Source organism: Anomaloglossus baeobatrachus, chromosome 8 (genome assembly GCF_048569485.1).
Source record: "Anomaloglossus baeobatrachus isolate aAnoBae1 chromosome 8, aAnoBae1.hap1, whole genome shotgun sequence".
In the NCBI taxonomy this organism is placed as follows: domain Eukaryota; kingdom Metazoa; phylum Chordata; class Amphibia; order Anura; family Aromobatidae; genus Anomaloglossus; species Anomaloglossus baeobatrachus.
In genome coordinates this window covers 99,293,650-99,307,781 of record NC_134360.1, presented here as the reverse complement: position 1 = coordinate 99,307,781, position 14,132 = coordinate 99,293,650, and the positions used below count along the sequence as shown (strand labels likewise).

The window sequence follows — 14,132 nt, the reverse complement described above, 5'->3', positions numbered from 1 at the left end:
GTAAAGAGCTGCAAAACCTGCGCTCATGTAGAGACCAAAGACTGGATACAGATCCCTAACACAGAAGGACTATAAGATTACTGGGACATTCGCCAAAGGGAGAAGAAAAAGAGTATACCCACAGAGGGATCACCAAGAGATTATAAAAATAGAAAAATCTTTATTACAATTAGGAATGCATATGGAACTCCACGCTGGGAGTAAACACACAAAGGACAATTAAAAACATTTAAAACAAACACATATCCCCTATGCCAAAGCACATATGAAATTGGTACTGAATAGATCAATATTATACACCACCCCTTAAATAAGTACAACCAGCAGTACTATGACCTACTGTAAACTGGACACACTGATATTTATTACGGTGCTAGAAAATAATAATATACAATATATCCGCATCAAAAAGGCTGAAAATACCCTTAGAAACACATTGGTAAGGTCACAGATATATGAAGCACTCCCATAGCATCTATAGTACAGGCAAAAAAAAAAAAAAAGGGGTGAGTCAGGCTCAGGTTTAGCATGTAATAAAGCACACAGGGTGTAACCCTGAGCGACAGAGCCTAAACCACAAGATATTATTGATAGGACTTCTGAGAAAGGCTTGGCTATATTTTAGTGAAGTATATAAACAGGATTAGACATAACATCCATTCAACAGTTAAATGAGCCAGATGAAAAATATTAAACCAGTGCACATTAGTAGTGTGCATTACACATGATCCATCAAAAGTAATCTGACAGGTGCCCCGCCCCTATCAAAATGTGTCAAAGTTGTGCTGTAGCACGCCCCTTATCTATCAAACTGTATCAAAATGTGTTTTCTTTTATTGATTCGTGATATATTTATTGGATTTTGATAAATCTTGGTGTTGTAATTCACAATCTATATTCGTGATATATTTATTGGCTTTTGATAAATCTTGGTGTTGTAATTCACAATCTATAATATTAGTTCATAGGACTAATATTATAGAATGTGTATTACAGCTTACAATTAACACCAGCAGTTGAAGAGACGGTGTAGAGAACTGCTTATAAAGCGCTTTTCTACATTTGTGCTTGAAAGTTTCAAATAGCATATTCTTTAAAAAAAAAACAAAAAAAAAACTACAGTGCTGAGCATAGGATCGTGTGTCACTCTGATTAAGTCCCATTATCTTGCGTGTGCCCACATCTAGCAAAAATGTGAATGACCATACATTAGTGTGTGAGTTTGATTAACTGCTTTTAGCCTGTGTGATGACCACAACTAACAAGAAATGATAAGCCTGAAATGCTGTCCATGGCTGTGTCCAGAGATTACATGTCACAATTAACAGGGTCAGAAACTGCAGTGTGTGCAAAGAGGAAAAACAGGATAGCATACACACTATTAGTTAATAGAATATTGCTATTATATCATATTAGAGTTGTATTTAACTCTACTAGTGTATTTCACAATGTATAATATGTCAGGATTTTTTGAAACAGTAATCTGTAATGCGTCATGACATGTTGTGTTCTCTTTTATTGCCAGTGATATATTTATTGTTTTATATCAAAACTCTGCTAGTGTAATTGAGCCTGTATAATATTAGTTACTATAATAATATTATTCTGCTACTGATATATTTCTTGTTTCAATATCAAAACGCTGCTAGTGTAATTGAGCTTGTATAATATTAGTGACTATAATAATATTATTCTGCTAGTGTAATATTAGCTAATATAATATTATCTACTATCATTCAAGTGTGTATTTGATTTTGATTGGGTATATTATGTACATGCTCAATCACACTATTAGCTGACCTGGGCTATTAATCATGTTTTATAAGTCACCGAGTATAAAGTTATACTGTTTGTATAAAAGACAGACACATTAAAAGTTTAAAAAGTTTATTGAGACCAAAAAGTAATTACATTTTAGATAAAAACCAAATACATTTTCAATGGCTCAGTCACAGAACAATCTGATACATTTACAGAATATCATTAGAGCATTAGAACACATCATTTCTGCTTATAGGGTCAAATATCATCTTCTGTAAAGCTATATTGCTGACCATACAATACTGTGCCAGGCTGCTTAACTAGCTTAATTTTGCTTACATACAAATGACCATACAGCTGTGTTGAGAGATACCATACTACCGGCTCATCAATGGTTGCAAAGAGCTATGCAAAACTGCTTATGTAGACAAATTGAAAAGTCAGTGTGATTAGATAATTTAGCCTGTACAAAAGCAGATACTATACGGTCATTACTGTTTGAATCAGTAGTAAAGCATTGTAATATTTTATCGAATGATGTACCCCGTGCTAAATGGTACAAAATGTAAACGCAGTACTGCCCGCAAACACGTGAATATGTTGATTGTAATTTATTATTTTGATAACAATATAGTTCAGCGTTTCTGTTTAAGAAGCTTACAAACTCAGCAGGAAAAATTATGGAACAAGGCGGGTAGCCATAACTATCAAAGAATATTGCCTTCTTATCATCGCAGAGTACAATTAATATCCAATGACGGCCGCTTTGACTGGCGGTGTCTGTGTTCACGATGTAAGCAGCGGGTCTCTGATTCACTCTATATGACGGTAGCAAATCACACGGAAACACACCAGTAAATATACGGTCTGTATAACGATCGGACTTCAGCAGATTTGTGAGTTGCAGGGTATTCATAATTAGATATAATCAAATAATACTTCTCTTCTGTTGTTGATTTCAAGTATAGTTGAGCTGAGAGCATATACGATCATATTTACAGTATGTGGTGTAGCTACCGCAAACCGCACTTCAGCGCGTAGGTTACCGGTTTTCACAAGCGAGAAATGACCACCGGGCTCTTGATAGGGGGATAAATCAAACGCAAATAATGTGAATCCATCCATAAATTCTTCACGGTCTATTGCCAAAGCAGAATCGGACCTTTGTTTCCCAGAAATCTGGGCTAACGACATAAACTCTCGAACGGCTAAATCAACATTGAAATTAGGTTGGTATGGCCGTGCTGGTATTTGTTGGCCATCGACATAAATTGCTGCCTGGCTTATGTTGAAATGAGCAAAGCACAAAGGATTTTTATTATATGAGCCACTAAATGCTTCATTATCTACAAATCCTAAAATTACTGTTGAAGGAATTTGGCCTAAGAAGAGGTTCTCGTGGTTTGAAATGCGTGTACCAGCCGGTATACTGTATACTTTCATGCAGGCCCTATCAATAGCATATTTGGCGGTTGCAGCTAGTAGGGCCTGACTGTGGCCTATTCGTACAGCTGGAGAGACCTGAACTTTTTTTACATACAGAGCAGCGTGTGAGATTTCCACTTTATATTGCTCAGCGTCAGCGGACATCAAACAAAAACTATCCTTATTTCTTGACAACTTGATCTTGAGGTCAAGACCGTTAAGTATGAGCTTTGGTTGATTAGATATATCTCCAAAAATTGGCCCCATGAGATCTACAAGTTTAGAGTTGGCTGATATAAAGGCTCTTTTGACAAAACCAGCATTTGCGCCATCCAAGGTCCGATCATTATGATGTCCTGCAGTGTCTTTATAGAACAATCCAGCAGTAAATTGCGATGATAATGTTTGTGAGCTGTAATTTAAAAGCGTTTCAATGTACGCTCTATAACTGTAGAGGTTATCCGACTGTGAGATAAGGCGATCGCCCAGAGTGATGTCAACCTGATTAAAGAGCGTAGCGAGGGGGTAATTTATAAAAGATACTCTGGTGTCAGCGCCGATAGCTGTATTATCTTGTTTGACGATGCGGCAATTTATGTACAGCAGCGTATTGTTTAGATCATAATAATATTCACCGCTGCCCGATATAAAAAATTCCAAGGGTGCATTGTCTGACAGAGCCGCAATAGGTTGAACTTCTACAAAAAGCGATTTCTCTATACTTGTCTGTGTTGGAGGAGGTCAAAAATATCCAGTTCGGATTTTGCACACTCGATCGATGCTTCATGTATGAAAGCCATGATAAGCGATTAGAAGATGTCACCGAGAGAGCGTCTCACCCTTTTCTGGCGGTTTCGTCTCTTGGTAGTATTTTTAACCATGAGCATAGGGGGTTGTGAATAACGAGCCTGCCTTTTTCTTTTCTGCTGTTTTTTAGCAACATAAATAATTCCAGAGCCCTCCTGTGGGTCCGTGTTTATCCGATTCATTACGGCTGATGAGAGGGATGTGACCGCATCTCTAGCTATGTTTTTGACAGCTGTCTTTACGTGCGGTTTTACTAATTCTATACCTTTCCTAAACAACGGTACGGCTCGCCTAAAAAGGCCTCTAAAAATACCTGCAAGACCCCCGCCATACATGTGCGCATCACCGCGAAAGCCCTCTAAACCATGGCCCGTTTGAGCCATATAATACCTTGCATAAATTGCTGGCTCGCCATACACCCTTTGAGACACCATTTTACTGTGTTAGCCCTTTCTCGGTCGAAAGTGTAATCGAATAATTACCTTGCCGTGTTTGAATTTAACAGGCACACCCTGATCTGATAATATAGAGATCGTCACAGAATCAAAATGTTGCTTGCAAAGCGGTACATAATCGGGCCTTGTGTATTGGAGAGTGGTCAGTTCGCCACTCTTTCCCGTTACTTGCGCTGTTCGCAGAAGCTGAACATAACTATCCCCCACAAGCTGGTGTTGTATTATATCTGTGTACACATATAATGTATAAAACCCATCTATATATATAATTGCCTTATTCTGTCTGTCTGTCTGTCTGTCTGTCATGCTCCGAAATTGTGTCCTTACGGTGACACAAAGCTGATTGGCCGCTGGGCTCGCCATGGCCCCGCCCCCCCACACGGATTGGCCTCTCGCCCCGGCTCTCTGCAGGCCCCGCCCCCCTCACGCAATGCACGCTCGCTGTGGCCCAACTGACACGGGGCTCCGATTCCCAGGTGAGTACACACACATCAGATCACACTCACTCTCACACACACCTCACACATCACATCCACACATCACAACATGCTGGGATATCACTTGCTTCTACACCGGCTCCGTCAGGATCCCGGCAGCGCCAGACATAACCTTGCGATGCTGGGATCTTAACGGAGGCCGTGAAAGCTGGTAACCATTATACACATCGGGTAACTAAGGTCCCTTAGTTACCCGATGTGTATCATAGTTACCAGTGTACACCGGCTCACACACACATCACATCGCATCCACACATCAAGGTCCTGCAGCTGCGGAACATACATAACATAACAGCACACACACACACACATCAGATCACACTCACTCACACACACACATCACATCGCATCCAAATACTCACAACATCCTGGGATATCGCTTGCTTCTCGGCGGCGATATTGTGCTGTGAGCTTCCAGGACCTGACGGAGGATCACATGGCCAGAAGCATGTGATATCCCCGGATGTTGTGAGTATCAGCGCGTATGTGCAATATCGTCAGTGTCTGTGTGTGTGAGTGTATGCGATCGGGTGTGTGTGAGTGGATGCGATCGGTTGTGTGTGTGAGTGGATGCGATCGGTTGTGTGTGTGAGTGGATGCGATCGGTTGTGTGTGTGAGTGGATGCGATCGGTTGTGTGTGTGAGTGGATGCGATCGGTTGTGTGGGTGAGTGGATGTGATCGGTTGTGTGGGTGAGTGGATGCGATCGGGTGTGGGTGAGTGTCGGCAGAGGAGCACGGCGTGCTGGAGGAGGCTGGGAGCAGAGAGGCTGATCTTGGGGAAGGCTGGGAGGGGGAGGCTGATGCTGAGGGAGGCTGGAAGGAGAGAGGCTGAGCAAACGTGCTCCATCCGCCATACTGCGCACTCCCCATCGTGCTGCATCCCCCATGCTGCGCACTCCCAAACGTGGTCCATCCGCCATGCTGCGCACTCCCAAACGTGGTCCATCCGCTATGCTGCGCACTCCCAAACGTGCTCCATCCGCCATACTGCGCACTCCCAAACGTGCTCCATCCGCCATACTGCGCACTCCCCATCGTGCACCATCCGGCATGCTGCGCACTCCCAAGCGGATGGAGCATGATGGGGGGTGCGCAGCATGGCGGATGGAGCACGTTTGGGAGTGCGCAGCATGGCGGATGGAGCACGTTTGGGAGTGCGCAGCATGACGGATGGAGCACGTTTGGGAGTGCGCAGCATGACGGATGGAGCATGTTTGGGAGTGCGCAGCATGCCGGATGGTGCACGATGGGGAGTGCGCAGTATGGCGGATGGTGCACGATGGGGAGTGCGCAGTATGGCGGATGGAGCACGTTTGGGAGTGCGCAGCATGGCGGATGGAGCACGTTTGGGAGTGCGCAGCATGGCGGATGGACCACGTTTGGGAGTGCGCAGCATGGCGGATGGAGCACGTTTGGGAGTGCGCAGCATGGCGGATGGAGCACGTTTGGGAGTGCGCAGCATGGCGGATGGAGCACGTTTGGGAGTGCGCAGCATGGCGGATGGAGCACGTTTGGGAGTGCGCAGCATGCCGGATGGTGCACGATGGGGAGTGCGCAGTATGGCGGATGGAGCACGATGGGGAGTGCGCAGCATGGCGGATGGAGCACGTTTGGGAGTGCGCAGCATGGCGGATGGAGCACGTTTGGGAGTGCGCAGCATGGCGAATGGACCACGTTTGGGAGTGCGCAGCATGGCGGATGGACCACGTTTGGGAGTGCGCAGCATGGCGGATGGAGCACGTTTGGGAGTGCGCAGCATGGCGGGTGGAGCACGTTTGGGAGTGCGCAGCATGGCGGATGGAGCATGATAGGGGGTGCGCAGCATGGCGGATGGAGCACGTTTGGGAGTGCGCAGCATGGCGGATGGAGCACGTTTGGGAGTGTGCAGCATGGCGGATAGAGCACGATGGGGAGTGCGCAGCATGGCAGATGGAGCACGTTTGGGAGTGCGCAGCATGGGGGATGCAGCACGATAGGGATTGCGCAGTATGGCAGATGGAGCACGTTTCGGAGTGCGCAGCATAGCGGATGGACCACGTTTGGGAGTGCGCAGCATGGCGGATGGAGCACGTTTGGGAGTGCGCAGCATGGGGGATGCAGCACGATGGGGGGTGCGCAGCATGGGGGATGGAGCACGATGGGAGGTGCACACCTCCCCCCAGCACACACACACACGCGCACTGCACAACACACACACACTAGGAATCACAAACAACGCCCTACACAGACACCCACACACATAGACAACGCTGCACACACAAATATACGCACATACTGCACAACACACACATTGCTCAAAACATACCTCCCCCCAAAACACACCACACCCACACAAAACGCACAACACACACACACACAACGCTACAGACACACAGCGCTCCACAAACAACGCAACACACGCAACACACATACAACACCGCTCTCACCCCCCGCGACACTCAGAACATGTACAGCGCCCTACACAAACACTTGGTAACTACACACAACAACATCTATATATATATATATATATATATATATATAACAAAAATCATACATGAACTACACAATACGTAAATTCTAGAATACCCGATGCGTAGAATCGGGCCACCTTCTAGTCTTTTATATCTGCATACGTCTTTTTCCTTTCCAGATGTGCATTATCTACAGACGCCTCAATATAGGGTGGTAGTCCTAAAATATGCGCGAGTTTCTGCCCTGGCGCAAAATGTATAGTCGGTGAATCCGACATGGTAACAGTTCTCTTCACATCGTCGTATCTTAGTTTAAAACCATCAGGTGCTACCTTCAATGCATCAATACGCTCATTAATGGCTCTTATGAGTTCAGCAATGTTTGAATAAAATCCCGGTTTCAAATAAAACTCCTTCATAACTTCACCACGCTTCCCTATAAAGAAATTTCCATCATTCTGTTCAAACGTATACCATGTATGCGGGTATTGAATCTCGGTGAGCGCGACTTCAAAAGGTCCAGAAAGGTGTACAGGCTTTGCCAATTTGGTGGTATAAGTTGATATTGTGTTCTCAGGATATATTCTAGAAGATGCATTGCTCGGTAATGTTATATAAAATGATTCCGCCTCCATGATTTAGATGTCTGTCAGCTGATCTTCTTTAATCCAACTGTTAAACTTTGAAGGAAAACCAAGCCACTTAACTAATACCAGTCGCTCACCGCTCTTACGCTTGCGTCTCAAAATTTTTTCGACTCTGTAGATGCGGTTCTCATCCATTGGTATTTTTTGCAGCTCTTCTTTATAAAACGAGCCCTGTACATCTTCACCGCTCAAATCAGCAATTTTATAGAGAGGTTTTTGAAATTTGACATTGATGGCTGTAATAACAAATATCTCATCTATGTACGTTTGTTCATAACCCTTAGCGAAAATGCCTTTATAGCGTGACACTCTTACATGATCGCCAATTTTTAAAGAAGGTTTAATAGACTTAGCAGCGTTACTAGAAGCGTAAATATTTCTCCAGATTTGTAACGAGTTATGTTTGGTCACATCAATGGGTCTACAACGAATTGCAGTGTGATACGATTGATTATAGCTATACACCAAATCAGGTAAAATATCAATATATCTAAAGGTATTATTCTTCGTAAAATATCGCCAGATTTTCGACTTAAGTGTTCGATTAAATCTCTCCACCACGGCGGCCTTTACTGTATTGTTAGTAAAAAAAAGATGAATGTTATGTATATTACACACGCGCTTCACGGCATTATTCATAAACTCGCGCCCCTGATCCGTCTGTAACTTCCTTGGTATCCGCTGATCATTTTCAAATATTAATTCGAGTGATCTGGCAACACTTGTTCCTGTCTTGTTTGATAAGGCCACGCACCATGCATATTTCGATAGGATATCAATAACTGTTAGAATGTATCTTATATTGTTATTTTCTCTTGAATAATCAATCATACTGACAAGATCGGCTTGCCACTGGGAGTCGATGTTTGCCACGATTATTTTATTGGTCAAAATTTTTTTTCTGACTGGCTTGTGTAAAGAATATGTATCTTGATTAGCCAACCAATTAAGCACATCTTTCTTTGTAATATTGTGGTTACGAATTCCTCTATATAAACTTGCAACACCTCCAAAAGAACCAATATTTTTAGGATTGTAGTACTGTTTTTGTAATATCTTTTCACAATGCCCAGACATCATCCTTTAAGTGTGTTGTGTATCTGTCAAAGTGTATCAAAATGTGTTGTCTATTATTGCTTAGTGATATATTTATTGGGCTGTATATATATATATATATATATATATATATATATATATATATGTGTGTGTGTATATATATCTCAAAATTCGTGTATCAATATGTGTTCTTTTTTCTTTTTTTTTTTTTTCTTTTTTTGCTTAGTAATATATTTATTTAATGCTGATACAGCAAACGTGCGTAACTGGTCAGTTCTTAAGGGCGTAAACGGTAGATGTGTTATCTCTGTACAGCTTTAAATACAGAGCGAGAGCTCTTGTCAAACTAAGTGTCCTGGCTACTATCAGCGACTGACCGACACGCTCCCTCTCGACGCTTTCAGGAAAACTTCAAAGATTCTATAAGCTGTAAGTATTTAACTTTTAACATCTAATATGCTTTTGCTGGTATTAAATCTAAATAGTGTATTTAATAGTGACTATGTTTATTTATAACAATAATAGATATATTTGTTAAGTTATAGAATGTAGCTTATTTATTATACACGCTATTATCTGTATTTGTCCTCGATATAAATATGTATCAAATACTATAGAAAATTCACACAGACCTAATATTTTAGATGGACGCCCAAAATAGTGTGGATCAATTCAGTGATATTCTCCCAGATGCGCAACAATGGGGTAGGCATTATATTTAATAGTTATATATTTAATAGTTATTATATTTAATAATTTCCTATGTTTTGCACATTATTTTCATATTATTTCATTCCTGCTTAAGGTGAATTCATGGATTACCGTGATGACGATGCTTTTTTAGAAGCTATGAATACGGGTGTTTCTGTACCGCCTAATACCCCGGCAAATTCAGAATGTATGATGAATGAGGATAGAGAAGGTAACATCTCTTTTATTATAGAAAAGTCAGCATATAGTGATTAAGGTTTTGATTGTACATTATTTTTATATTATTTCATTCTTGTTTAAGATGACTTCATGCAGATCGAAATTGATCCGGCATTTGTAAAATTTATGAATACAGCAGCGATACCGACTGGCAGTAATACTAGAGGAGAAACAAGCCAAATTAATTTTCTGCAATCTATAGCCAGTAAGTTGCATATACATTATATATATATATAAACGTAATTTAAACATGTATTTAGACATGAAAGTAAATACTAGTTCTTATACAGATGTTGTGCAACCGGGCTACATTATTGGAGATGGTGATGTTTCTATACCGGCTATTACCCCGACATTGCCAGAATGTGTGCTAAATGAAGATAGAAAAGGTAATCTCTCTTCTATTATAGAAAAGCCAGCGTCTCTTTGAAAAATTGCTTTTGCGCATATGTATGGCTCTCTTTGAAAATTTGCTTTTGCTCATATGTATTTACACATGCAACTAAAAATAAACTCTTATACAGGTGATGGTAAGATGCGTCAAGCGGCCTACATGACTGGAAGTCGGCAGCTTTCTAAAACACCTAAGAAACAGGGCAAGCCGCTACACCTGAAGACAGCGAATAGGAAAGGTGATGATGAGTATATGAAAAACAGCGTGCAGAAGAAATGCATTTGTACCTCAGGTTAATGGTTATATTTTATTCACAGACCGTAAACTGAGTGGTAGGAAACTCATATTCTCCAAAGAGAATACACCCAAGTTGTCAACTACCCAGACACTTCCTAGCACATGTAAGTATATATTTAGATTTATTTATTTTTTTTTTTCTATGCAGGCTTTATAAAGGCCCTGTCACACACACAGTTGTATCTGTGTGTGTGACAGGGCCTTAAAACAATGTTACACAATGATTCAGGTATATCTGACACAACTGTAACTCTTTTCTTTTAGCCACACAAAGTGTCCAGAAACAAACAACTTCTACTCTACAGCCTCTAGCGGAGCATGACGGAAACATCGCTGCAGCACAGTTCACACTACAGACAGCATATGGATCTGCGAGAACACGCCCCGTATCCCCATTTTCTGTGGTACGACAAGAAGGAAGTGCTGTGCCAGCCAAGCATCATGGGGAGAGATGGCCAAAACCGACAACCCGTAAATACAAGCCACGTTCAATCAAGACAGCTACGATACCACTACCCACCATCACGCCGCAGACCATGACCACGATTGACTTGACACAGACTGGTTGTGGAGTGTCAGCAACACAGATCATTCCAACGATTGACCAGACACAAGCTGCTCGTGAAGCACTCGATAGAGAAATTGACCAGTTAGCTGACGGTAAGAATGTGTGTCATGATTTTAATATCGTGAATCCTTTGAAGAGGAGGCGAGCACATTCAGTACCGAGTAAAAGTAAAAAGCAGAGAGTTGACTCTACATCAGTTTACACAGTGAAACCTGTGTGGTCTGATGAACAGGAAAACATGCTTCACGCTATGTCTGGTCAGTACGTCCAAAGCAAAATCTACCAGAACAAACTAAAATATTTCTGTGAAACGTATGAAAGATTGATAAATGCATGCCCAACACATGACATTATCGCAGAACTATATGCATTCAATAGAGAACATGCTATTGTATCATCACAATCTAATAAAATTAATTTGCTGTGACTAGGCATGGTTGGTTATGGGCTGCCGAAATTGCCCAAAATAGGACCACAGAGGTCTTATAGATCGAGAGTAATTAAAAGGGCTCTAGCGCTGATGGCTAGATCGAAACGCTCACTAGCAGATAGAAGACGACGGGTGGCAGCTCGCAGATCTATAACTACACAAAATCCACAGATACTGATACATGCACAGAGTCCATCCTTACACACTCAAGATGTTCCTGGTGGCATTAGCCCCAATGTGTCTCCAAATGCTCAAAGCAGCACCCATCTTGAAACACACGGTGAAAATGTAAATGATGGTTCCGTTGTCTCTGGTGTTGGTGATAATGTGCGGACCGTTAATGCTGATGTTTTACAACATTTTTATCATCACCAAAGACAACTCTGCAATTTTAATGCCCTCATGTATACCGATCATTTCAAATTTGTAAATTTAGATCGTATACAATCATTTGAAGAGGCCCTGAATGTTGTCCATGAGGGCATTCAATCATTACTGGACAGAATCATCAGAGACATTGAGCCTGGTGACTTTATTCAGTTAAGACTTGAAGGAGGTGACACGTTAGATCCCATTTTTACTACAAAACAAAGTCGTGAGAATTTTAGCTCTGAATCGTTTTTAAATTCTGTTGCTCGCACACTGCAAAGTAATGCAGAATGCATAGCATCCAACACCCTGAAATTAGTTGTAACAATAATTAAAAACAGAAGGGGCGGCATCAAACGCTGTTTAAAATCCATAGCAAGCACCCAGATACTTAAACAAAAGAGACGCTGGCTGTACGACTTTAACAATTACAACACAAATCTGTGCTTTGCCGCTAGTGTGTGCGCACTGATTGCTGACAGTGATGTTGGGGATACAATTTTGCTGAATCGTGCTAAAGCCGTACAAGCAGCGCTAAATATCCCTGAGAATCACCTAGTAAGCTTTAGTGATATTGCGAGTTTTGAAAAACATCTGAACGTCAACATAAAAGTGCTGTACTATAGCTGGGGTGATTGGCGTTACTTTGACACAGGTAATTCATCTGGTGCCAAAACTGTTTTCATACTGCATCATGATAATCACTACTATGGTATAAAGAATATGAAGGGTTTTATCGGCGAATCTTACTTTTGTGAGAGGTGCAACTCAATGTATCACCACAAGTATAACCATTCTTGTCAGTATTTTTGTAAAGCTTGTCAAAGAGAGGGTTGTGTGGAGAGCCCTGGTGCAGAACAACCCCGGTGTCCTGTCTGTCGGCTGTATTGTCGCTCAAGCGAGTGCTTAGTCCAACACACACAACTAGCTGTAGTTAATCCAGCTTTTTGCAGACTTAAAACATTCTGTGATGAATGTCACCATTTTGTGCCCAGAAATAGTGAGACCGAGCATAAATGTAGAGGATTGCGCTGCAGTGTTTGCGGCATTCGTCTAAATAAATTTGATGCTCATCTTTGCTACATACGGCCGTATGTACCAAAGGGCGAGACAGATCGATATATGTTTTATGACTTTGAATGCATGCAGGAGACAGGCACGCACATCCCAAATTACATTTATGCAACAACGCTGTATGGTCACCCTTCCTGGGAGTTTGAAGGTAAAACATGCACTCATGACTTTGTTCAGTTTCTAACCAGCGGTAAATTTTCAGGCTATACGTGTATAGCGCACAATGCCAGCAGATATAACGCATACTTTATTGTTAAGGAGTTGATATCTGAAAAACTACAAGTGAAGCTGATAGCCCAAGGTGGTCGTCTCTTGTGTGTGATGCTGCCTGATTTGGGAATAAGATTCATAGACTTGCTCAATTTCATTCCCATGAAGCTTAGTAAACTACCGCAGGCTATGGGGTTTTCAGGATCAAAAGGACATTTTCCACACTTTTTTAACACCGAGGAAAATCAAAACTATGTGGGTCCCCTACCACCTGTAAAATATTACGGGGTGGAGTATATGACATCTAGTGAGAAAACTGAATTTATAGAATGGTATGAGGGCCACACAAACACAACTTTTGACTTTAAGACGGAACTAAAATCTTATTGCAAGCAAGATGTTGAGATTCTGAGGCGCTCGTGTGAACTCTATAGGGAACGTGTTATGGACATGACGAGAAAAAATGTTAAAATATACTGTAAGCGAGAAAAGAAAAAAATTGAAGTGTGCAGATGCGTTGATCCGTTTCAACTCATCACCTTGGCATCTGTATGCATGTCAATGTACAGGTTTAAATTTCTTCCTAAACATACCATCGCTATTTTACCCGGTGATAATTATCACAAAACAAAAAAGCGTTTCTCGTCCCCCGCTATACAGTGGCTCATGTTTGTAGCACACACAGAGAACATTACCATTCAGCATGCTTTGAGAGGTGGTGAAAAACAAGTCAGTAAATATTTTTTAGACGGCTATG

General features: G+C 41.8%; 1 protein-coding gene and 1 long non-coding RNA gene across 2 annotated transcripts; one reads left to right on the top strand and one right to left on the bottom strand.

The window, feature by feature from the left end:
* Positions 1 to 2,679: 2,679 nt before the first annotated feature.
* LOC142250035 (uncharacterized protein F54H12.2-like) lies at positions 2,680 to 4,175 on the bottom strand. Its single transcript, XM_075322096.1, has 2 exons — positions 4,026 to 4,175; positions 2,680 to 3,912 (listed from the first exon to the last, which is right to left on the bottom strand). The coding sequence occupies exons 1-2, from the start codon at positions 4,173 to 4,175 to the stop codon at positions 2,680 to 2,682; spliced, it is 1,383 nt and encodes a 460-aa protein (XP_075178211.1).
* A 6,386-nt stretch (positions 4,176 to 10,561) lies between these two features.
* Positions 10,562 to 11,032, top strand: LOC142249271 (uncharacterized). The gene is made up of 3 exons (XR_012725018.1): positions 10,562 to 10,665; positions 10,745 to 10,828; positions 10,989 to 11,032. It is a non-coding gene; the product is annotated as an uncharacterized LOC142249271 (long non-coding RNA).
* The last annotated feature ends 3,100 nt before the right edge of the window (positions 11,033 to 14,132 follow it).

What these genes read in the sequence shown, in the direction of transcription:
- LOC142250035 (XM_075322096.1), bottom strand. Translation starts at nt 4,175, where the DNA reads ATGAATCGGATAAACACGGACCCACAGGAGGGCTCTGGAATTATTTAT. An exon ending in GACGAAACCGCCAGAAAAGG is followed by an intron (nt 3,913 to 4,025) that starts GTGAGACGCTCT and finishes CCTCCAACACAG; the next exon opens with ACAAGTATAGAGAAATCGCT.